This window comes from Scyliorhinus torazame, chromosome 4 (assembly GCF_047496885.1).
Source record: "Scyliorhinus torazame isolate Kashiwa2021f chromosome 4, sScyTor2.1, whole genome shotgun sequence".
Taxonomy (NCBI): Eukaryota; Metazoa; Chordata; class Chondrichthyes; order Carcharhiniformes; family Scyliorhinidae; genus Scyliorhinus; species Scyliorhinus torazame.
The window spans coordinates 48,802,865-48,826,628 of NC_092710.1; the positions used below are offsets into that span (position 1 = coordinate 48,802,865).

The following is a 23,764-nucleotide window of genomic DNA, read 5'->3' on the forward strand; positions in this document are numbered from 1 at the left end:
TCTACCGTCTTTCTTTCTTGTTGCTATGAACCTTTTCTAAACACTGTGAAAGATTGCACGGAAGGTTCTCCACTGTTCCTCAACTGCTTCACCATGAAGTCTTTGCTCCCAGTCTACCTTAGCTAGTTCTTCTCTCATCCCATTGTAATCGCCTTTGTTTAAGCACAAAACACTAGTGTTTGATTTTACCTTGTCATCCTCCAACTGTATTTTAAATTCCACCATATTGTGGTCGCTCCTTCCAAGAGGATCCCGAACTATAAGATCATTAATCAATCCTGCCTCATTACACAGGACCAGATCTAGGACCGCTTGTTCCCTTGTAGGTTCCATTACATACTGTTCCAGGAAATTATCCCGGGCACATTCTATAAACTCCTCCTCAAGGCTGCCTTTACCAACCTGGTTAAACCAATCGATATGCAGATTAAAATCTCCCATGATAACCACTGTACCATTTCTACATGCATCCGTTATTTCTTTGCTTATTGCCTGCCCTACCATTCTGTTACTATTTGGTGGCCTATAGACTACTCCTATCAGTGACCTTTTCGCCTTACTATTCCTGATTTCCACCCAAATTGATTCAACCTTGTCCTCCATAGCACCAATATCATCCCTTACTATTGCCCGGATGCCATCCTTAAGCAACAAAGCTACACCACCGCCCTTACCGTCCATTCTATCCTTTCGTATAGTCTGATACCCTTGGATATTTAACTCCCAGTCGTGACCATCTTTTAACCATGTTTCAGTAATGGCCACTAAATCATAGTCATTCACGATGATTTGTGCCATCAACTCATTTACCTTATTTCGTATACTACGAGCATTCAGATAAAGTACACTTATGCTGTTTTTTATGTTTTTGTTATGAATCCTAACACCTTGCTCAGCAACTTTTCGCAATTTATTTTTCCTCTTACCATTTCTCCTAATTTTCCTTGTCTTTGAACCCATATCTCTACAAAATAACCTGTCACGTAACCTGCTGCCTTGATCTCCATTAACCATTATACTGTCCATAGCTTTACACTTCCCTTCCCCCCAACTTGCTAGTTTAAAGTCCTTGTGACCAACCTATTTATCCTATTCGCTAGAACACTGGTCCCAGAATGGTTCAGGTGAAGACCGTCCCAACGGTACAGGTCCCTCCTGCCCCAGTACTGATTCCAATGCCCCATGAAATGGAATCCCTCTTTCCCGCACCACTCCTTTAGCCACGTGTTAACTTCTCTAATTTTCTCAACCCTCTGCCAATTGGCACGTGGCTCGGGTAGTAATCCAGAGATTATAACCCTGGAGGACCTGCTCTTTAATTTCGTCCCTAGTGTTTGATAATCCCCAAACAGGTCCTCTTTCCTAGTCTTACCTATGTTGTTAGTCCCAATGTGGACTACAGCAACTGGATCCTCCCCCTCCCTCTCCAAAATCCTTTCAAGCCGATCAGAGATGTCCCTCACCCTGGCACCGGGCAGGCAACATACCATGCGGGACTCTCGATCTGGCTTACAAAGGATGCCATCAATCTCCCTAATTATAGAATCCCCTACAACTACCACTTGTCTTTTTGCTCCCCCCTCTTGAATGGCTTCCTGTACCAAAGTGCAGTGGTCAGTCAACGCATCCTCCCTACAGCCCTCTTCCTCATCCACACAGGGAGCAAGTACCTTATACCTGTTGGACAAAGTCAAGGGATGAGGCTCCTCAACTCCTAAACTCAGGATGCCCCTACCTGCCTCCCTTGCAGTCATACCACTCTGTCCCTGACCACAGTCCGAATTAACAGAACTTATTCTACCGGGTGTGACTGCCTCCTGAAACAAAGCGTCCAGGTAATGTTCCCCCTTCCTGATGTGCCGCAGTGTGTGCAGCTCGGTCTCCAGCTCATCAATTCTGAGTCGTAATTCCTCGAGCAGCCAACACTGCAGATGTGGTCACTGACGGTCTCAATGGGATCCACCAGTTCCATCATCATACAGCAACAGCACATCACCTGTCCAGCCATATTCAACTAGTTAATTAATTTAAATATTTAAAAAAAAAAACAATTTTTTGTCGAACCTCAAGGATAAACCCGAACACCAACAAAAACATAGCCCTCTCTGGCCACTCACCCGAACTCAGTCACTCACCTAAACTCAGATGCACTCTGTTCCAATCAGCACTCCGTGACTAAAGGCACTCCTGCCACACCTTTTGTGCACTCACCTCTCCCAGCACTGTCCCGGCTCTCTCCTCCAGCGCTTTTAAAATCTCCCGGCTCTCTCCTCCCGTGCTTTTTAAATCTCCCGGCTCTCTCCTCCCGCCCTTTTTAAATCTCCCGGCTCTCTCCTCCGGCGCTATTTTGGCTGTCCCGGCTCTCTCTGCTCCCGCGCTGTTTTCGCTGTGCAGCGGGACCTGGGTGTCCTTGTGCACCAGTCGCTGAAGGTAAGCATGCAGGTGCAGCAGGTGGTAAAGTGGTATGTTGGCCTTCATTGCGAGGTGTTTCGAGTATAGAAGGAGGCGATGTGTTGCTGCAATTATAAAGGGCCATGGTGAGGCCACACCTGGAGTATTGCGTGCAGTTTTGGTCTCCTCCTCTGTGGAAGGATGTTTTTGCTCTCGAGGGAGAGCAGCGAAGGTTTACCAGACTGATTCCAGGGATGGCTGGACTATCATATGAGGAGAGATTGACTAGGTTAGGATTATTCTCGCTGGAGTTCAGAAGAATGAGGGGGGGATCTCATAGAGACTTATAAAATTCTGACAGGACTAGACAGGGTAAATGCGGGGAAGATGTTACCAATGTGGGTGTGTCCAGAGCCAGGGGTCACAGTCTGAGGATTCAGGGTAAACCATTTTGGACAGAGATGAGGAGATATTTTTTCACCCAAAGAGTGGTGAGCCTGTGGAATTCATTACCACAGGAAGTAGTTGATGCTAAAACATGGAATATATTCAAGAGGCGGCTAGATATAGCACTTGGGGTGAATGGGATCAAAGGATATGGGGAGACAGCAGGATTAGGCTTTTGAGGTGGATGATCAGCCATGATCGTGATGAATGGCGGAGCAGGCTCGAAGGGCCGAAAGACTTCCTCCTGCTCCTATGTTCCACAAAAGGCCACCAGTGAGTCTGCACCGGCCCTTGGAAAGAGCACCCTACTTAAGCCCCACGCCTCCACCCTATCCCCTTTATCCCCGTAACCCAGTATCCCCACCGAAACGGTTTGGACACTGAGGGCAATTTAGGGTGTCCAATCCACCTAACCTGCACATCTTTGGACTGTGGGAGGAAGCCGGAGCACCCGGAGAAAACCCCCACACACACAGAGAACGTGCAGACTCCGCACAGACAGTGACCCAAACCAGAAATCGAACATGGAACGCTGGAGCTGTGAAGTAACTGTGCTAAGCACTGCGCTAACGTGCTGCCTGAAGGCCATTGTCTGCAGGGGGTAAAAGTCAGACATGTTAGCATGGTGCGTACTCGCATGCCCAGCCAGGTCCAACAGGCTGTACTGCAGACCATGCCCCCACTTGTCCTGCTCCTTCCCCCCCGGCCACTCCTCCAGCACTCTGCCCTCCACAACCCTGGCTCCATCGGTGTGCCTTGGGGACCTATGGCCCTGGTGCCCATCACAATGCAGCATGAAGTCGACCGCTTGGACACTCTCAAACAGCTCCCCATGAACTAAAAATGTCCAGATATCTGGGGGCCATTTTAGCTGCCCTCCTATTTTCTAAAAGAACAAAAATGGCTTCACATCATTCTCTTCAAATTTGGAAAGGAATCTCACAAACTTGATGGTCTCAGAAAGTAGTCCCACGTGAGAGGGATGGTGAGGGGGATGGGGTGGGTATTTCCTCATCGAGAGAGATATTAACTTGCAGCGACGCCGTCTATACTCTCCTTACCTTTGAGTTGCCAGCTCCATTTCCAATATTCGGAAAAAGCAAATTCTCTTTCCTTTTCTTGATCCCTCCCTCTCCCTTCCTTCTCTTTCTCACTTTCCCTCTCTTTAACATTCCCCACGCTCTCTTTCCCTCTCATGAGCTTCTTCCTCTCTCTCCACCTCCTCGTAATTGTAGCTGCAATTAAATTGACGAGGCCATAGATTTGGAGTCACCATTGAGCTATTGATCCGAGTGCTCAACGGGAGACGCGAGATCCAGATGTTCCACTGACGACTGGATCAGCCCATTTTGTTTGATTTTACTGGAAAATGTTCACTGCTGAGAGCTGGGACCCCAACCAGAGGCGGTCAACGGGTGAGGGTGTCGGCGGACATCTTTCCCCAGCAAACATTTTCAACTGATCCGTTTTAAGGACGCCAAGGTTTTCCCATTTAAATTCTTTCGCTGAAAAAATATTTGGCCATTTTCTTTGCGTTGCAATGAGGAATTCGCTGTGCAAATGTGTTTGCTTTGAAATTGGTTCCATTTGAACATACAAAACTGGAGCAGAAGAAGGTGACTGGGCCTCTCAAGACAGCACCAACATTCAATAAGATTATGGATGTTTTGATTGTGTTTCGATTTTTAAATTCCCAACGACTCTCAAAAACCTTTGCTGCCCAACAAGATCAATTTATCTCTGATTTAACAATATTCAGTGACCCCGCTTCCATTGCTTTCTGAGGTAAAGCCTCAAAGTTGGACAACCCATGGACAGAGAAAAATCAATCTTCTCTATCCCATAAGGGTGCCTGGATGTTAAAAACAGTGCCCCCTAGATCTCAGCTCAAAAGAGGAAACATCTTTCCACACAGACCTTGTCGATACCATTCAGGCTTTTATATACTTCAAAATTATGCCAAACTAAATTTATATGAGAGAGCTGAATTGCTGACACAGGCACCATGCCACCTGGATTATACACCCAGGTAGGGCAAGATTTATGATGATCAGTCTTTCAGATCTCAATTTAGCATCTTTGCTCCACCTGCGGGAGTCTGCAGGCAGATTCGGTTTATCACTATGCCTGGTGGCATCGAGCTGCCTGCTCCTGTGCTTACACTGCACCCTTACATGGTGCCACCTTCTTCAACATCTGTTGCCAGTTGCATAGGGGAAGAGGAAGAGGGAGCAAGCTTTCCATCTCCAAATGGTTCAGCGACCAGAGGTTGGCTCCAGGCAATGGAGTATTTGAAAATGAAGAGGAAAGCTCTTTCCATCATTTTACAGGGGACAGGGGTGGCAATTTGTGTCGTAGACGAGGTTGCTATGAGGGGTACTCACTTAGAAAGAATGGACATAAAGTCCTTGCTCTCTGTCTCGGTCTGAAGCCTGAATAAGCAAAACTACACGAAACCCAGGGCAATATGAAGCTACAATTTGAGAAAGGAATCCAGTCCCTCCTACTTTTTGATCAATGATCTTTGTTGCATCACAACATCATCTATCATTGTTCCATTGTCCTGTCAGTTAGAATGATCTACCTGCAGGAGTTGCTGCTTCAGACACTGACCATCCCGACTGACATGGCCAAGGATCTCTGCTCCCCCTCCCCAAGACCTCCCCACCCCGTCCTCCCACAGCCACCCCACAAGGAAAATGGGTCCTGGTGGTGACGACCAACCTCCACACCGGTCTGCCAGAGTCTAGGCTTGACCACACCCCACCTTTCACATCCGGCAAATTCACCATCCCCATCTTCCCCACCCCCCACCTTCTGTGTATTCCACATTCCTCATTCCCAACATTCCCCATCCCTGATGTACCACATTCCATACCTTCTCCTGTCGCCACCTTCCCAATCATGAATGTTCCACATTGGACACCTTTGCCATCCCAACCACCCCATCCCCTAACTTTCCCACCCTCACCATGCCAATACCCCACTCCACCCCCATGACACCAATTTCGCACCCACCTGCCCCAACAAAACATTCCCAACCCCACCCACTTCCTCGTCACCCAACTTTCCCAATGCCCATTTTCCCATCCCCCAACTTAGCCACTCCTCAACTTGCCCCAACCCACATTTTCAATCCTCCACAATCCGCATCCAATACATTTTTCATCCTCCACATTCTCCACCCTCTCACCTTCCCATTTCCCACAAATTCCAGTCCCGCCTGCTCCATCCCGCATGTTCATTGAGCCCATTGTCCACATCACCTAGTCAACCTTCCCACTCCACACACCACCTTTACCAAACCCGCTCTTCTCCATTACCCACCTTCCACAAACTCCCATATGCCACATTCCCCATCTTCCCATTCCCCACCTTCCCAATTACCCAGCCAGGCGTTAAGAAAGCTCGGGACTCAGATTTAATAAAGCGTTTATTGACTCAATGAATATATTGATAAATAAATAAGAATAATGCATTGTCACAGTAATATTTCTAATATGCGAACAATTTTGTTTTTCTGTGAACCCGCTAAGTTTTACTTTTGGGAAAATGCGAGGAAATGGGAAATCAAGCAGAGGAGGTAATGGAACGATGGTGTTTGCTGATTTATTTCCAGCACACCAGGAAATCATCTGACTCCTCTCCTGAAACATTCATATTCACCCTTGCCCATCCCTAACAGTTATTTTGTTTTCCCCACTCCTCCTGGCCTTTCCTTTCCGAGCTACCTGCTTTACCCTCTTGCATTTCAGCACTGCCTCACCATCTGATTGGTCTCAGATGTGTTGTTTATTAATTAATTTAATAATTGATATAACTGGGTATTTCAGCATGCTCTTCAATTGCTCTCTGAAGTTAGACTGAGTCAGGACATAAATCAGGGTGTTTGTGCAGCAACTTAAGTTCCGCAGCATATAGGCAACATTTTCAAAGATGTAAAATGAATCATCATCTAAGAAGTCATTCACATCAAAGAAATACAAAACATAAACAAACCACAGGAGGATGAAGCTGCCGGATATGGAGAAGAGTAAAATCATCGACTTCCTTCTGCTCTCCATCTCCGGGTCACTGTGATTATCCCCCATGCTCTGACCTCTCAGTTGCTCACGGACCCGGCTGGTCACCAAAATGTGTCTGACTGTCAGTACGTTCAGCAGCAAAATTAAACCGAATGGTATCAGTGGCGTTAGAACTTTTTCAAATTTTCTGAATCCAATCCAAACAGGGTCAGTAAAATAGCTCCGCTTATTTGAACACATCCATGGTACATTGTCGATAATCCATCTCGGTTTAAATCGAAAGTATATGGGGATGTTTTTCACAGTGAACAGAATGCCGATAATTGCTAGGACCACAGCTGCAGTTCTCTTGGTGCAATATTTAGATTTCAGCTTCTGACAACAAATGACGACAAATCGATCAAAAGTGAAAGCGACAGTGAACCAGACAGAACAGTCTGTGGCTATACGGAGCAGGACGTAGTGAACACTACACACAGGGATGATACTTAGGAAATTCAATGGGAAATAATAATTATTGATTCGGTTTAGTATGACCTCAGTGATAATGACCAGAAGATCCGCTGTTGCCATAGCCACCAAGTAGCGTGTGGTGCAGGTGGAGAGGCTGCACTTTCCACGGGAAAGAATCAAAATTGACACCAAATTCACTGTAACACATAAAAAGGAAAAGAGAGTGGAATTACAGAAAATATTGCCTATTCCTGAGACCAGGCAGGAAGCATTAGCCAGATAATATGTGTGGCTTACAATTGGGTCATAGCTCAATAAATCCAACCATGACTCTTGCACTGTTTTTCAGGTGGACATGAGAATAATCTTCAGACACTCAGCTTCTAATTATGTGCCTCTGTGGGCACGCTCTGAAATGCAAAGAGCTGATATCTTCAAGCGCCCAGTTGATCCTTCTCCTTTCTTCCAGATGTCAAGATCCTGGTCCAGAACACAAAATTGCATTGGTACGGGATGAGAATGGCAAATTTAAACAAAGAAGTGACCGCATTAACATCAAGGAAAATAACAGCAATTATCGGGTAAACAGTGTTTGAACACAAGGAAAAACTTCAACTCATGCCTCATACCTCCACGATTTCTCTATTCCAACAAAGCAACACAATAAAGTTAAAATTCTACTGATAAATAAAGTTAGCAGAACATGATTACTTGCTTATTTGTGCAGACCTTTGGAGAGAGATTGCCTTTCAGGAACAAACTGAAAATTCTTCTGTCTTGTCAGAATTCTCCTCCCAAGCTGACCACATTTGGCAAAAGTGCTGTTCAACTTAAAATTTCTAGCAGACAGCAAAACTACAGATATACCTAGCCTGCATTCATTATATCCTTGTATCCCACTAAGTTCCATGGCCTGCTTAGCTTGGATTTAGCACCACTCTCCCATAAATTACCGACACTCCGGGGAATCTCCAGCAATCGGATCACAAGTTAATAGCCCATTTATCTGTAAAAAGAAGTGAATGGTCGGGATCAAGCATCTCCCCACCATTTGCCACTCTTAATTACAGCTTTAACAGACATACAGTCTGGATATCACAACATAGATTCTGTAATAATATTACTGCAACAAATATATACCTCATCCAGGCTATTAAAACATTACTGCCACAAATATAATTATTATATGTAATATATAACAATTTCTACATACATCAGACCTTCCCCCTAACTAGGAATATGAAGAGATTGTTTATTTTTTAAAGCCAAACTTGCAACTGCCAGCGTAAAAAATCATCCTAGCCTATGTTGAAATCATTGCATTCAACTGATCAACAGGACTCTATGCGAATGAATATGCTGCTTCCCAACAATTTCACGCAAATGCTGCGTTTGTCCAAAAAAACACCTTTTATCAGCAGATTTCTGAACTTTCAGTCAGCTCTTACAAAATGTTGTTTAAAACTAATACTATTGGGCAATACAAGGCTCGTCCCATTAATTTCATCATTGTATCCCACTATAATGTCCCGTCACTTCATCAGCTAGCACAAAATACAATCTCTCATAAATGATCTATTACCCAGGGGATTTCCAGAAACAATAACAATGTTTCATTAGCTTTCTGTATGAAAAGACATAAATAGATAGAAACAATGTTTACCTAATGTTTTACTCATCTTAAAATAAGTTTTAACAGAAACACAGTCTGGATATCATAATCAAGGTTCTTTAATAATATGACTGCAACAGATATTACCTTAACCAGGCTTTGAAGAGCATTCCTGCAACAGATATGAAATGCAATGGAAATATACCAATTCTGTACATTCCTCACACTTAATCCCTTAACAGAATGAACTAGCAATATGAAAATATGGTTTCATTTTGCATAACATTTTCAATTTTAAACACGACTCATTACTATACACTCACATTGCTCTATATGATACATATCCCCTCATATTTATGCATGAACATTTAAACAGCAGTATAGTACATTTAAGTCTGTCTTTCCCAATTTTGACGTTCCATTCTTCTTTCATCTCAAATGATGATAAAATATCGGCATTCACATTCTCTCTTCCTGCCACATGTATAACTTTCAAGTTAAATTGTTGTAGCAATAAATTCCATCTAATAAGTATTTTGTTTCAATCTTTAAACTTCACCAAATACTTCAATGGATTATGGTTTGTGTAAACAATTATCGCTGATGAATTTGTAGCAACATCAATGCCAAAAGGTTGCAAAGCCAATGCCAAACCCAACGCCTCCTTCTCAATGGTCGAATACATCCTTTGACGAGTATTTGGCCTTTGGGGGGTGGGGGAGCAAACAAGTCTTTCCATAGCTTCTTCATTTTCTTGTAACATAACAGCACCAAGGCCCACATCACTGGCATCAATGGCCACCTGAAATTGCTTGTGGTAATTCGGTGTGATTCAAACTGATGCGACAGCTAGCATAGTTTTCAGTTTGTCAGTACCTCCAAACGGTCAGCCATCCAAAGGAATTTCTAGTTCTGTCTTCCAAGGTCAGTCAGTTGTAAGGTGCCTTTTGTGGTGATTCCTTTATTTCCCATTCCTTTTACTTGGTGGTTATCATTTTGATCATGGATATTTTCTGGACATATACCTTTAAGGCGAAAGAGCAAGCAAGGAACTCAAACGTTGTAAAATAATGAACTGTGGAGTTTTTGAACAGCAGAACTCAGACTTTGTGGCACCCGAGAGATCGGAGGTAGGCGGTTCAATTGGTTGGCTGGTAGCCAATGAATTGGCAAAGGGCCATATTCTGCCCGGTGACAGGCAATGGTGGGTTCTACCTGAGTGGAATTGTTTTCAGATCACCATAGAAAGGACATTCGGAGCCTGGACGCTGAGTTGAGCAGCTGTGAATGTGTATCTTTCTCTTTCACGTTCTCCCTCTCGCTCTCTCTTCCTCCATTAATGCTGCCTAATGAGGATGTCTGTACCTGCGGAGAGCTTCTTTAGACTTGGATGAATCTGTATTGAAAACCATTATGGACTGAAAACAAAAACCTCGAACTGAAGGGCTAGACTGTAGAAAGGAGTACGAGAAGGCTAACGTATGAAAAAGCTGAACTATAATACAACCATTTGAAACAAAGACCCTTATCCTTTTACTTCCATCATTGTATTTACACCTTTTTCCCCTCTGTGTTTGTTTGTCAGTCTTGCGTTTGTGTGTACAGAGAGTGGGGGTGAGTAAAAGAGGTGGGTTAGTATTTAGATAATAGTTAACCACTTTCATCTACTGCATAGTTAATTATAGTTATTGTTATTAATTTTTCAAAATGTGTTTACATTTACATACCTGATGACTGTCGTCTTTTGTCAGCGACAGTCCAGAGCCCGCGGATATTTTCGAAGAATTAATTGTCAATTTAAATTGTGCTGTGACTCAGGGTAAAGTGAGGCTGGAATTGACCGCGCACTAGCCCAGGGTGGCGGAACACAGTGGAACAACCATCATGGTGAAATGTGGCGTGGGGTTTCTGCCAAAAGGGACACAATATCAGAAATCTCAGAACTTCTCTTCTCGTCGATGGCATTGTGAAGTGCCCAATCGCTTTAAGTTTCTCATTCCATGCGTTAATCTGACCATGACCAACAATGTGGCTTCATAATGTGATTTAGCTTTGGTAAACAGACGTTGAGTCAGGTTTACCACCAAATCATCCCACTGTGGACAATCGAGCAAATCCTTCAGATGTTCCAAAAGCTCCTTTCGCAGTGACCTGAACACCACCAAACCTGCAGTGTACACTGCACAATTGTGTAGTCCAGTTAGTCTTCGCAATGTTGCTCACGCATTATTCATTCCAAATGGCACCACTTTAAACTGATGCATGCCATTTGCGGCAGCACGCTAGCCTTGTGGATAGCACAATTGCTTTACAGCTCCAGGGTCCCAGGTTCGATTCCGGCTTGGGTCACTGTCTGTGTGGAGTCTGCACGTCCTCCCCGTGTGTGCGTGGGTTTCCTCCGGGTGCTCTGGTTTCCTTCCACAGTCCAAAGATGTGCAGGTTAGGTGGACTGGCCATGACAAATTGCCCTTATTGTCCAAAATTGCCCTTAGTGTTGGGTGGGGTTACTGGGTTATGGGAATAGGGTGGCGGTGTAGACCTTGGGTAGGGTGCTCTTTCCAAGAGGCGGTGCAGACTCGATGGGCCGAATGGCCTCCTTCTGCACTGTAAATTCTATGATAATATGGATGTTGTCTTTAAAGTCTGATTCCACTTATCAAATGCCACCTTTCTAAAGCTCCTTCTGATGCTGGATGATGCACTTTATTCCTCAGCTATTAATAACTTCCCTGAATAACGTTGCGATAAAATTGGATCCCTGATCCGACTAGATATCTTTTGTTAGCCCGTATGTGGCTAAAACAAAGTTAAGTCCACTACAACCTTCTTTGCTGCAATATTTTGCAACAGAATTGCTTCCGGAAATCTAGCAACCACACCCATTATTGTCAACAAACATTGATTACTTTTTATCATCTTAACAATTGAGGCCTCAACAAATGTTTCCTCAAATGCAAGAATGGGTATTAAGGTAGCTGGCTTGCTTGTTGTTTAAGATTTTCCAATACCAATCAAGTATGACATGTATGGCAAAGTTCAACGACATCCCGCTGCAGGACAGGCCAATGAAAATGTTTTTGTATATTTGCTGGAGTTGTCCTTACTCCTAAATGACCCCCTACAGGAATCTCATGTGCTACCCACAGAACTTCATTTCTATAACGCACTGTTAATACCATGTGATCAAGTGCTGACCTTTTATCATCAACCTGAACATTTAAAGGGCTTCACTTCCTTATTAATATATTATTTATTGTGTAATAACACTCCTGGCTACTCAGATTCTATCTCTGTGTATGCTTTCTGATCAACTTTATCTCTGAATTCCTCTGTTGTAATTCTCCTAATTTTCTGGAACTAAAGATATGCGGAATGTTCCGGTCCACCAGTCCTGCACGTCGCACCGCCGTCGGCAGCAGGATTCCCCATTCCCGTAGCTGGCCAATGGAGTACCCGATTGTGGGCCGACCCTCGCCGTCAGCAAACGTGGTGTGGGTGTGCTACCGGCGGGCCGGAGGATCCGCTGACAGAGAATTCCACAGCTGAACTCCACCCTCCACTTGCTCTTGTTCTTTATCAGTCATCTGGTTAAAGGCTGGACCTGATAAATGAACCTCAATCTCGCTATCCGTACTCCTTGTTTTCTCCGCCTCATGTCTCAACCTGTGACTTTGTGATTTTATTCCCACACAATCTAGTAACACCACTCGGATATGATTCTTGAAACACCTCAGTCGCTTCACTTTCCACTGCCTTTCAACCACAGTAGGCATCACTCGCTATATAATTACCCACGAAGGACTGGACCTGCCTGTAAAAGATAATTACCCTGCAGCCACTTCACCAGTTTTACATAATGGAATACGACACACTTCATTGTGAGCCCACATTTTACCACTTTATCGGGCAATTTTAATCTGAACTACATACCTCTGTCTCTCACCCATTAAAAATTGACTTCCTCCTGTATGCCTGAAGGTCTTAATCTCTTTACATACCCACCTTGTCGACATGTGTAAACCCGACCCCACATCTAAAATATTTAAACAAACCAGACACCTTCCTAACATGCACCCTCTGAGCCAGTGTGCAGTATTGTGCACCTCTTGAGAGGTAACCACATTTTTTTCCCATTTTAATAAACCCTGTTAGTTTATCCTGTTTGTCTTCCTAGTTTTTATCTTAAGACATCAACACCGTGACTTTGTGGATCCAAACTTATTACAATAAAAACATTGAACTTTTCTTCAATCTCTTCCACACCCAGACGATTCCTTCCTGACCTGAGCTGAAAAGTCATCAATATCTCCGAGACTTGCTTTGCCTTCACTACCTGCAGTCTTCTCATTTCCCCAGCTCATATCCTTCACAGTTTAAAATTGATGTTGAACTACAAACCTTGATTTATGAACTAATTGACAGTGCTCTGCTGCCAGTCGAGTAATTTTAACCCTTTGCTCTTTCACGGCAGTTCTCACTACTATAGGAAGTGAATCTTCACATTGGTCAACAAATAACTATGTCCCCATGGGTTTCATGCGTTCGGTCAATTTTTAATTCTCTTAACCACATATCAAAATTATTTTGTTTAATTCTTTCAAATTCCATATACGTCTGACGTGATTCCTTCCATAGATTTCTAAACTTTCATCCATAGGAATCTGGCACTAGTCCATATGCATTTTAATTGGCTTTTATCACCTCATCATAATCCCGAGATAACTCCTCTGCTAACAATGCAAACACTTCACTCGCTCCATCAAACAATTTTGTTTGAACCAACAATACCCACATGGTTTGTGGCTAATTTCTCAACAAGACAAAAGACGTTTTTCGACATCTTTCTCGTCAACCGTAGGAAGTTCATGAATATATTCAAACATTTTCACTCGAGGCTTTTGACAAAGAGGGGTCCTGCCTTCCTCTGAACTTGCCTCTGTAGTGATCTCTGTATATGTATATACATAAAGGGTTAATGGTTAGTCAGTACAGTCAAATGATCACTAGAGGGCAACACTAATAGGGGGTATAAATACAGGCTCAATCTGTTTCCCCGTTCTCTTTGGGTGTGTTGTGACTAGAGAACAGAAGCGTAGAGGTAGCTCAGAGAACAAGTATAATATTCATAGTTAATCCAATCCTATCTTGTTTAATTTAACTGCTAGTAAAAGTATTGATAAAAGTATTGAAGAATCAAACTCACAAGTTAACTGATTAGTTACTCAATAAATTATTCACTATCACGAGACGACTTTGAGTATTCATCATCATCAAAGTTAAGAACTTCTCGGCATAAACAAATGTGTAACATACATTACTTCAAGTAATATAACATGCTACCAGGAGAAGTAATATAATACAACAGCCTCAATGTCCGCATTTAACTGCAAACTTTTCAGTTTGTAATCTATTTGCAGATTCATTTTCCGAAGTTCAAAATCTCTCTGCTTGTCTTTTCCCTCTACCGCTGCTGCTCTTTCCTTTACCTTTTCTTCTTCGTTTGCCTCTTTCCTTTTCATCCCTTGCTCATCTTTCCATTTCCACAACAAATTTCCTCATTTCAATTTTCCTTTGAGGAGCTCAAGCTTTTCCTCCATTTCAAAATGTTTCACTCGTAATTAAATTTTAGCTAGTTCTAGTGATTCCGAATGATGCCTTTGGTGAATTTAAATGCTGAGCTATCGCTTTAATTATCTCCAACGTCTGCACCCCTTCAGGTAAAGTCAATTGCAGTTTGACCGCCAAAGCCAAAAGTTTTGTTTTAACCACTCTTTGCAAAACAACTAGAGTAACCTCTTCCACACCCAGGAAACTCGTCCTCACTGAAAGAGTAATCTTACCAGTAAATTCCCCCTTAAACTGAGTGATCACTCTGATTAATAAGTATCCTTTATTTCAAACAAACTTTAATTTAAGAACAGAATTACCCACATTTAGAGCAAAGAAGATAGTTTTACAATTATCAGTTAAAGAGCTCTTAAACATAAGGGAAATCTCAAACTGATGCCTTACACCATCGCCATATATATTCCAACTAAGCAACCCAAGATGGTTCAAATGCCACTTAGAAGTAAAGTTAACACAACGCTTTCCCTGCTTATTTGTGCAGACCATTGGAGAGAGTTCCCTTTCAGGAAGTCTGAAAATCCTTCTGTCTTATCAGACTCTTGTGCCCAGCCAGACTGCATTTGGCAAGCCTGCTATTCAACTCAAACCTTCTGGCAGACTGAAAAACTGCACACAGATCTGGCTTCTCCCATTGATTATATAATCTGTAGCCCACTAGGTTCCATGACCTGTTTAGCTAGGACTGACCACCACTCCTTGTAAAATTATCTGTACTCCAGTGAATCTCCAGCAATCAAAACACATTTCCATTGGTTGCTTGAATTTTAAATAATCAAGTGGTTGTCATCAATAATGGCCACGCCTTTTACAACACAGAAGCACAGCTTTAGCTGATATAGAGACTGGACACCTTAACATAGATTAGTTAGCCACATTACTGCCACGAACATAAAATATATTATGTAACAATTTCTGCATTCAGCACGCAGACCAAAACCAAAAAACAGCTTGTAAGCCGTTTTCCAGGCACTTTTTAAAATGCTGTGATTTCCAGGAACAGCAACAACCAGTGTCCTTGAATTAAACAATAATGTTCTTAATCCTTCGTGATGAAAGATTTTCTGTGACTAAAGCAGCCATGAGGAGGTGAATTCCGGAAACCAGCGCATGTGCATAATTTCAGAACTTCATTTGTTATAAACCCTTACCTGGAACACCAATTATGGCAAGTATCAAGTAGTATATTTTCCTGACCATCTGAATTGGTCGATGCATTTTCTGTGTGGAGTGAATCTCTTCCGTTGAGAAGCAACCAATGTCTCTCAATTAAACTGCATTCATTTTATACTCTCCAGGATCTCTCCAGGGAAGCTGAGGTTAGAAAACGGTTCAAGTTGTTTTTTTTGTAATTTCCCACAAACAAGTTTCGACAGCTGAATGAATTCCCTTGTAGAAACTCTGTGATGCAATTGTACTCCATCCACCTCCTTACCACAAGAGTGTACAAGTCCCATCACATGTAATAAAAAACAATTGGAAGCTGTATTAACCAGCATTAGAATCGTTCCTGTAAACAGCATGATTCCCATATTTAGATTTCATATCATTTCACTCAATGGCCTTTGTCTTTATTATTTTTTACATTATTTGTATTCAAAATTTTTGTCAAAAACATAATTTTTGCATAACCGTGCGCAACCATTAACATAACAAAATGAAATAAAAGTTAATCATATATACAAAGAAAAGAACAATACAACATAACAATTCTCCTCCCCCCCCCGCCCCCCCCGGGATGCCGCTGCTGCTGAACATTACTGCTCTCCTAGAAAGTCGAGGAATGGCTGCCACCTCCGAGAGAACCCTCTCAAGGCAAACTTTATTTTCTCGAGACTGAGAAAGCCAGCCATGTCACTAACCCAGGTCTCTACACTCGGGGGCTTTGAGTCCTCCCACATTAAAAGGATCCGTCTCTGGGCTACCAGGGAGGCAAAGGCCAATACGACGGCCTGTTTCGCTTCCTGAACTCCCGGAACGTCTGACACACCAAAGATCGCTATCACTGGACTCGGCACCACCCGCGTGTTTAAGATCTTGGACATTGCCAGAGCAAAACCCTGCCAGAAACCCTCAAGAGTCGGGCATGCCCAGAAGATATGGACATGATCTGCAGGGCTTCCCGCACACCTCGCACATTTATCCTCAACCCCAAAGAGCTTGCTCATCCTGGTTGCTGTCATGTGTGCCCAGTGGACCACCTTAAACTGGATTAAGCTAAGCCTGGCACATGATGATGAAGAATTAACCCTGTTTAGGGCATCCGTCCACAGGCCCGCATCTAGCTCCCCACCTAGCTTCTTCTCCTATTTACCGTTAAGTTCCTCCACTGGGGCTTCCTCCGCCTCCTGAAATTCCTGGTAGATGTCCGACACCTTCCCCTCCCCTACCCAGGTGCCGGAGACCGCCCTATCCTGTATCCTGTGTGGGGGTAGCAACGGAAATGACACCACCTGTGTTTTTAGAAATGCGCGTACCTGAAGGTATCTGAAGGCAGTCGCCCAACAGGCCGAGGGGGAGGAGGTGCAAAGGAGGTTCTGCATAAAGCCTCATGTGTACCGGCAGCACATGTGATCCCAGGACCTGCCGGATCGAGCATGCCGTCTAAGACATATCTACCAGATCATGGTGCATCTGGCACCCCGGGGGAATGGGGGAGTACACCCGCTCCCATTGGCCATCAAGGTGATGGTCGCCCTGATCCTTTATGAAAAGGGGAACTTCCAAGCGCTGAGTGGGGGCTTGTCGGGAATTTCACAGTGCTCGGTGATTGATGGGATGCATGTCACCCTACGAGCTCCGGTACAGGACAGGCTGGTCTTCAAAAGCTGAAAGAGGTTCCTCTCGATGAACGTGCAGCTGGTGTGTGACCATGAGATGTGCATCATGCACCTCTTCACCCGAAACCTGGGCATTATGCACGTCTGCGCCCGAAACCCGGGTAGTGCGCGCGGCGCCTTTACCTTGGCGCACTTGGCGGTTCATGAACTCTTTGAGGCGCCCAGACCAAGGTCGCAATGCTCGCAGCCATGGAGGGCAGGGAGTGGAACTCATCCCTCTAGGACTGCGCCATTTCACCCAGGGACTGGGCCATCACGTTCTGGGTCTGTGCTACATCGGACAGTGACTGTGCCACCTCCCTCTGGGTCTGTGGCATGGCGGCCAGCGCCCGGGCAATGCTGCCGAGGCCCTCAGTCATGGTCCCCCTGTGACTGGGCCATGCCCAGGAGTGCTGCTGCAAAATCCAGGTGGCCCTGGCACATGGCTGCCTGTGAGAGGGTAGCCCTGTCCTGGGCCTTGGCCACTGACAGTGCAGAGTGGCCCAGGCCTTGGACATCTTGACCCATGGCCGAAACCTTCGCCCTCAAGGCCTCCATTGCAGATACTGCACGTACGGTGTTGACCTCAGTAGTACGCATGGTCGGCACCATCTCCTGCCCTACAGCTGGTTCACCAGCTCTAACTGCACCTTCAGGCGATGGGTGGTTGCCGACTCCCCTCATGTAGTCCCTGGCTCTGAGACTGCATCTCCACAATAGATGGGACCGCCCTTTCCTGAAGCCCGAAACTTGCCCACAAGGCAGCTGGTCCATGGGAAAGGGTCACTGTCCCACCGTCCACCCCTTCGGGGGATCCTCCCTCCACCTGCTGTACTGCTCCACGTGAGTGATGTGCACCAGATCCTGCCACAAGGCCCACTTCACTGAATTGCCCAGCCCAGGTGAGTGTCTCTGGGATGGTGGAGGGTGTTGGAGACAGCTCTGATGGGAAGTCAATTTCATCCCCAGACTGGTGCTCTGGGGTACCTCTGGCTGCGGGTCGAGGGCGCCCACCCGTGCCCGTGTCTGCATCCTCCTCGCTGCTCTCCTGGTATTGGGGTTGGGGACACCAGAAGGGCCCGCATCATCGCCCGGTGATCCTGCAAGACACAATTCGTGACCCATGATTGGAGGGTGATGGTGAGAGGATGGTGTTGGGGTAGTGAGAGGATGGTGAGGGGGTGGTGGGAGAGTGGGGTGGGGTGGGGGTGGGGTGGGGTGATGAGGGAGTGGTGTGGGGCTGGGCCGGGGTGCTGTGGGGGTGGTGTGAGGGTGGGGTGGGATGGTGTGGGGGTGGTGGGAGAGTGGTGATGGTGTGGGGGTGGTATGCGGGTGGTGTGGGTGTGGGGTGGGGTGGTGGTGGGGTGGTGTGGTGTGGGGTGGGGTGGGGAGGGATGGTGTGGGTGTGGGGTGAGGTGGTGTGTGGGTGGTGTGGGTGTGGGGTGGGGTGGTGGTGGGGTGGGCGTGGTGCCCATGCGTGCCATGGGAATCCACCATGCAGCGAGGAGCTCACTTGGTTGCCCGATTCAGATCTCCGTCTCAGTGACTGCCCTCTCTCCGAGCCAACCTACAAAGTCCAGTGCCCGCTGTTCCGCAACTGCTGAGGTCAAACGGTCCCGCTGCGGTCCCCTCTCTCACTGTGGTCATTCGCCATCTTCTCCTGCGGGAGGGAGGAGACAGAAAGTGGACAGTGTTCGGCAGTCAGACCCGTGCCACACTCGGTGGAGCAGCTGGTGGCGTCCGTGGTCAGGGCACCAGCCATGGTGGCCGATATGGGTGTTGACATTTGTTGCAGTGCGGGGTGCGTGCACACCGCCGGCGGGTGGGGTTTGGTGTGGGGGAGGGGGGTTACAGCTGTTTTGGATGGGCGTTAGTGCCAGGGGCACAATTCTGCCTACTCACCCTGACGGCCCTGAGAAACTGGTGCAGCGTCTTCCAGCATTGCTGTCCAGTCCTGATGGTGGGGCCCACGGCACTCACAGCCTCTGCCACCAACGCCCAGGCCCATTGTATGATGGCAGTTGGCATCCTCCTTCCCACCTTGGGGAACAGGGTGTCCCACCTTTCTTCCATGGCGTCCAGCAGGGACCTGAGCTCTGCATCTACGAATCGGCTTCCGCTCTCTGTGCTGTCGTCTTCCTGGCTGGAATTAGTGCGTGTGGGGATTGGAGAGCTAACCTGCGGCTGAGGTTTGTCAGTCTCCTGTTGTGCAAAATCGCTCTATTTACTTATTGAGCCTCCATCACATTGCTGGCAGTCCCTCTGAGCTACAGAGGAAGGCTTCCTGGCCTCATCCTCATGCACACTTCTAAATGGGCCTCCACCAAGACAAGCATCTGCTGGGTGGCACCCTGCGTCTCCTCCTCTTTATTTCCCCTCGGTTAAAATGTTTGTGCAGGAGACAGTCACAAATGCTTCTCTCCATCTCTGGGAGGGAGCCATGGGAGTCACTGGGACGGAAGGACAAGATCACGAGGCTGCAAACCTTTCTCCGCCCATTTAAACCTGGGGAATAGGCACAGACACAGATTAATAATGTGAGGATCTACATCTCGTCCAGCCATAACTCCTCTTATTTAGGTGTGATAGTAATTCCACTCCGTGCCCAGCGTAACTCCAGGTAATGAATTGTAACTAGGGGCTGATTCCCGTCTCCAGCTGACATCACAAATGGAGCCGAGGACCAAACAATGAATCTTTGAGACACAAACCCTCGCATATTGATGGACCCTTAACTGCTACAATGAAAGGCCCCTCACATTAGTATTGTCTAAAACATTGATCCTTAGTAACCTAACCTTACATGCCCGCCACATCACATGGGAAACCTTCTACTTTTGGCTTGTTCTACGCCTCACTGACCCAGGGTCTGAGTTTAGGTGGGAACCGGATTAATCGGCAGCACGGTAGCACAGTGGTTAGCACTGTTGCTTCACAGCTCCAGGGTCCCAGGTTCAATTCCCGGCTTGGGTCATTGTCTGCGTGGAGGCTGCACAGTCTTTCTGTGTTTGTGTGGGTTTCCTCCGGGTGCTCCGGTTTCTTCCCACAAGTCCAAAGATGTGCAGGTTAGGTGGATTGGCCGCAGGGAGATACGGCGGAGGTGTGGGCTTAAGTAGGGTGCTTTTTCCAAGGTGCAGACCCGACGGGCCAAATCACTGGAAATTCTATGTAATATGTTACTCTCACTGGAAGTGTGTGCACCGTGTTATACAGTCACTTCTAGGTTCTCTGCACTGGAGTCATCTGTTCCGATTTTTGGTTTAATGTCATGACAGAAAAAATGTTCTCTGAACATGCAGAACATGCTCAAGGAATTTGACCACAAAGAGGCAATGGAGTAGTCGAGAAAAGTGGCGCCAAGGAGTGCCTGCTTTGTGTCCCTGAAATCTGATCAGGTGTTTCTCAATAACTTCGCCAAAGTTAGCCTGGACGATGAAAAATAACAAGGTGACCGGGACAACCAGTGGAAAGGGCGGAGGTAGCAGTGCCAGCACTCGATGGTGAATCATTCCAGGATATTCTCTCTGTATCTGACCACAGAGGTAAGAGTGGGACCAGGCGAGGGCAGTTCCACCCACCTGCTAACTGGAGCCTTGAGTTTAGAGTGGAAGGCGCGCTCCAACCATGTCAAAGACAGGATGAATGACACCATCGCCTTTTTCAAACTTTGTGAAAGGTTATTTCACTGCTGTGTCAAAGGCACAAAACTGAAACCTCAGGCGGATGAGAGGTTTGGGCAGACGAGAAAACATTGAAGGATTCTGGAGAGGGAATGCAGGATGGAGCTGGTCTAGTAGATTAGAACCACAGGACCCAAAAGTGTATTTGGTCGGAGCTACGAGATTTTGGCTAATTGAAAAGGGAGACGGATATAATAAACCATTCGTATTATCAGCTAGCCTGCAGTTCGGAACGATCAACAGGTGAATCGGGTTAAGAGGTCACGAGTTGGATAGAATTCGCACTAATGAGCTTAAAGAATTAAGACCGGAAATAGAGAAAACAGAGGGGAGCTGGTAATACAGGAGCTCCTTGAAGAGAGAGGGAAGTGAATTGAGGGGAATTGCTTAATTACAATGGGAATAAAGGAAGTTCAAAATTGGTAAGTCGTAAACTGTAACTGGAGGATATTGGAATTTTGAGGAATGCAACAATAATGTAATTTGTCAAAGCAAAGTGGATTTAATGGGACAAAGTGACTTATTATTAGAATAGAATAAAAATAACTTGAATGAAGTGCTGTGATGTTTAATTAGGAATAGAGAAGAAGGGAACTTAATGGAACATATTGATTGTTAGGTAAGAAATAGGATAGAGGAGAGTTGTGTAGAAGGTTAAACTATAGGATGTATGCAATGTTTGTAGGTAAATGACGGGCAAGGCATTCAGTGTTTAAGAAGAAATAGATGGTGCAGAATGCCAGAGAAAAACTTACCGTGGAATTGGAAAAGAAAAACTCAAGACTCGAGGCAAAAAACAATAAAAGAGGGTATGGGAAATCCCTCCCCTATCTGGCTGTGATTGAGACGGAAATGTAACAGTTATTACATGAGTAATCAGTCAGTCACAATTGTCGCTGCGGGTCGATAAATCATTGACTGGTGAACACCTTTCTCCAAATTCCCCACTGATCAGAATAAAGATTGATGAAATATACATCAATGACCTCTGTTCATTCCATCGCTTGTCATTTCACTCTGAAACTGACCTTGGCTGCCAGGAGAGCCCACTCGCGTTCTCCTGAGACGCATTTTATGCAATAAATTGACACTGTAACAACCCATATTCTGGACTCATCTTCAGAGAGTCTAAATCATGTACATAACACGATTCAGATGTGACACATTCCTTATGTCCACCTGGAACGCTAGTACAGTGGTTAAATTACTGGGGTAATAATTCGGAGTCCTGGAGTGAAAGTTCCACCAGCTGGGGGAATATATTTGACTAAAGAAATAAATCGGGAACAAAATTGAATCTCGATAATAGTGAGCGTATCATCACAGGAGTATGACAACAAAGGCAGAGATTAGCATTGTTTTACAGGGTGGTGGCTGGGGAAGCTCGAAAATTATGTTACAGTTATACAAAACATTGGGGAGGCCACATTTGGAATACTGTGTCCAATTTTGATCACCACACTACCAGAAGGACGTGGAGACTTTGGCGAGAGTAGAAAAAAGGCTTACCAGGATGTTGCCTGGTATGGAGGGCATTAGCTATGAGGAGAGATTGAATAAACTGGGATTGTTTTCCCTCGAGAGATGGAGGCTGAGGGGTGACCTGAAAAAAGGTTATAAAATTATTAGTGGTATAGATAGGGTGAACAGTTGGAGACTTTTCCCCAGGGCACAATTGAAAATTACAAGGGGGCACAAGTTCAAGGTGAGGGGGGAAGGTTTTTACACAGAGGGCGGTGTGGCCTGCAATGCATTGCCATGTGAGGTGGTTGAGGCAGATACGTTAGTGACCTTTAAGACTTATCTGGATAGGCACATGAACAGACGGGGTATGGTAGGATACAGGCGGTTGGTCTAGATAGGACCTGTGCTGTATTGTTCTTTGTTCTTTGTTCTATTAGTTCTTTGATATGAACACTGCTTAACCACTTCCTTACCTTGCAGGTCAGCTGTTCGGGAGAGAGAGGGAGCCAGGACCTTGGAAACAGCGCGGGAGTTTCAAAAAGCGCGGGAGCTGCGAGGCAGAGGGGACAGTTTAAAAGGGCGCGCTGTGGGTGAGGTAAGTACTGCTTAACCACTTCCTTACCTTGCAGGTCAGCTGTTCGGGAGAGAGAGGGAGCCAGGACCTTGGAAACAGCGCGGGAGTTTCAAAAAGCGCGGGAGCTGCGAGGCAGAGGGGACAGTTTAAAAGGGCGCGCTGTGGGTGAGGTAAGTACTGCTTAACCACTTCCTTACCTTGCAGGTCAGCTGTTCGGGAGAGAGAGGGAGCCAGGACCTTGGAAACAGCGCGGGAGTTTCAAAAAGCGCGGGAGCTGCGAGGCAGAGGGGACAGTTTAAAAGGGCGCGCTGTGGGTGAGGTAAGTACTGCTTAACCACTTCCTTACCTTGCAGGTCAGCTGTTCGGGAGAGAGAGGGAGCCAGGACCTTGGAAACAGCGCGGGAGTTTCAAAAAGCGCGGGAGCTGCGAGGCAGAGGGGACAGTTTAAAAGGGCGCGCTGTGGGTGAGGTAAGTACTGCTTAACCACTTCCTTACCTTGCAGGTCAGCTGTTCGGGAGAGAGAGGGAGCCAGGACCTTGGAAACAGCGCGGGAGTTTCAAAAAGCGCGGGAGCTGCGAGGCAGACGGGACAGTTTAAAAGGGCGCGCTGTGGGTGAGGTAAGTACTGCTTAACCACTTCCTTACCTTGCAGGTCAGCTGTTTGGGAGAGAGATC

General features: G+C 45.9%; 1 protein-coding gene across 1 annotated transcript; it reads right to left on the bottom strand.

Annotated features, from left to right (window-relative positions):
• Positions 1-6,488: 6,488 nt before the first annotated feature.
• LOC140411336 (probable G-protein coupled receptor 139) lies at positions 6,489-7,631 on the bottom strand (the record flags this gene model as incomplete). Its single annotated transcript, XM_072500457.1, has 1 exon — positions 6,489-7,631. A coding segment is annotated over one exon (1,014 nt), but the record flags the coding sequence as incomplete, so codon positions are not given.
• Positions 7,632-23,764: the final 16,133 nt, after the last annotated feature.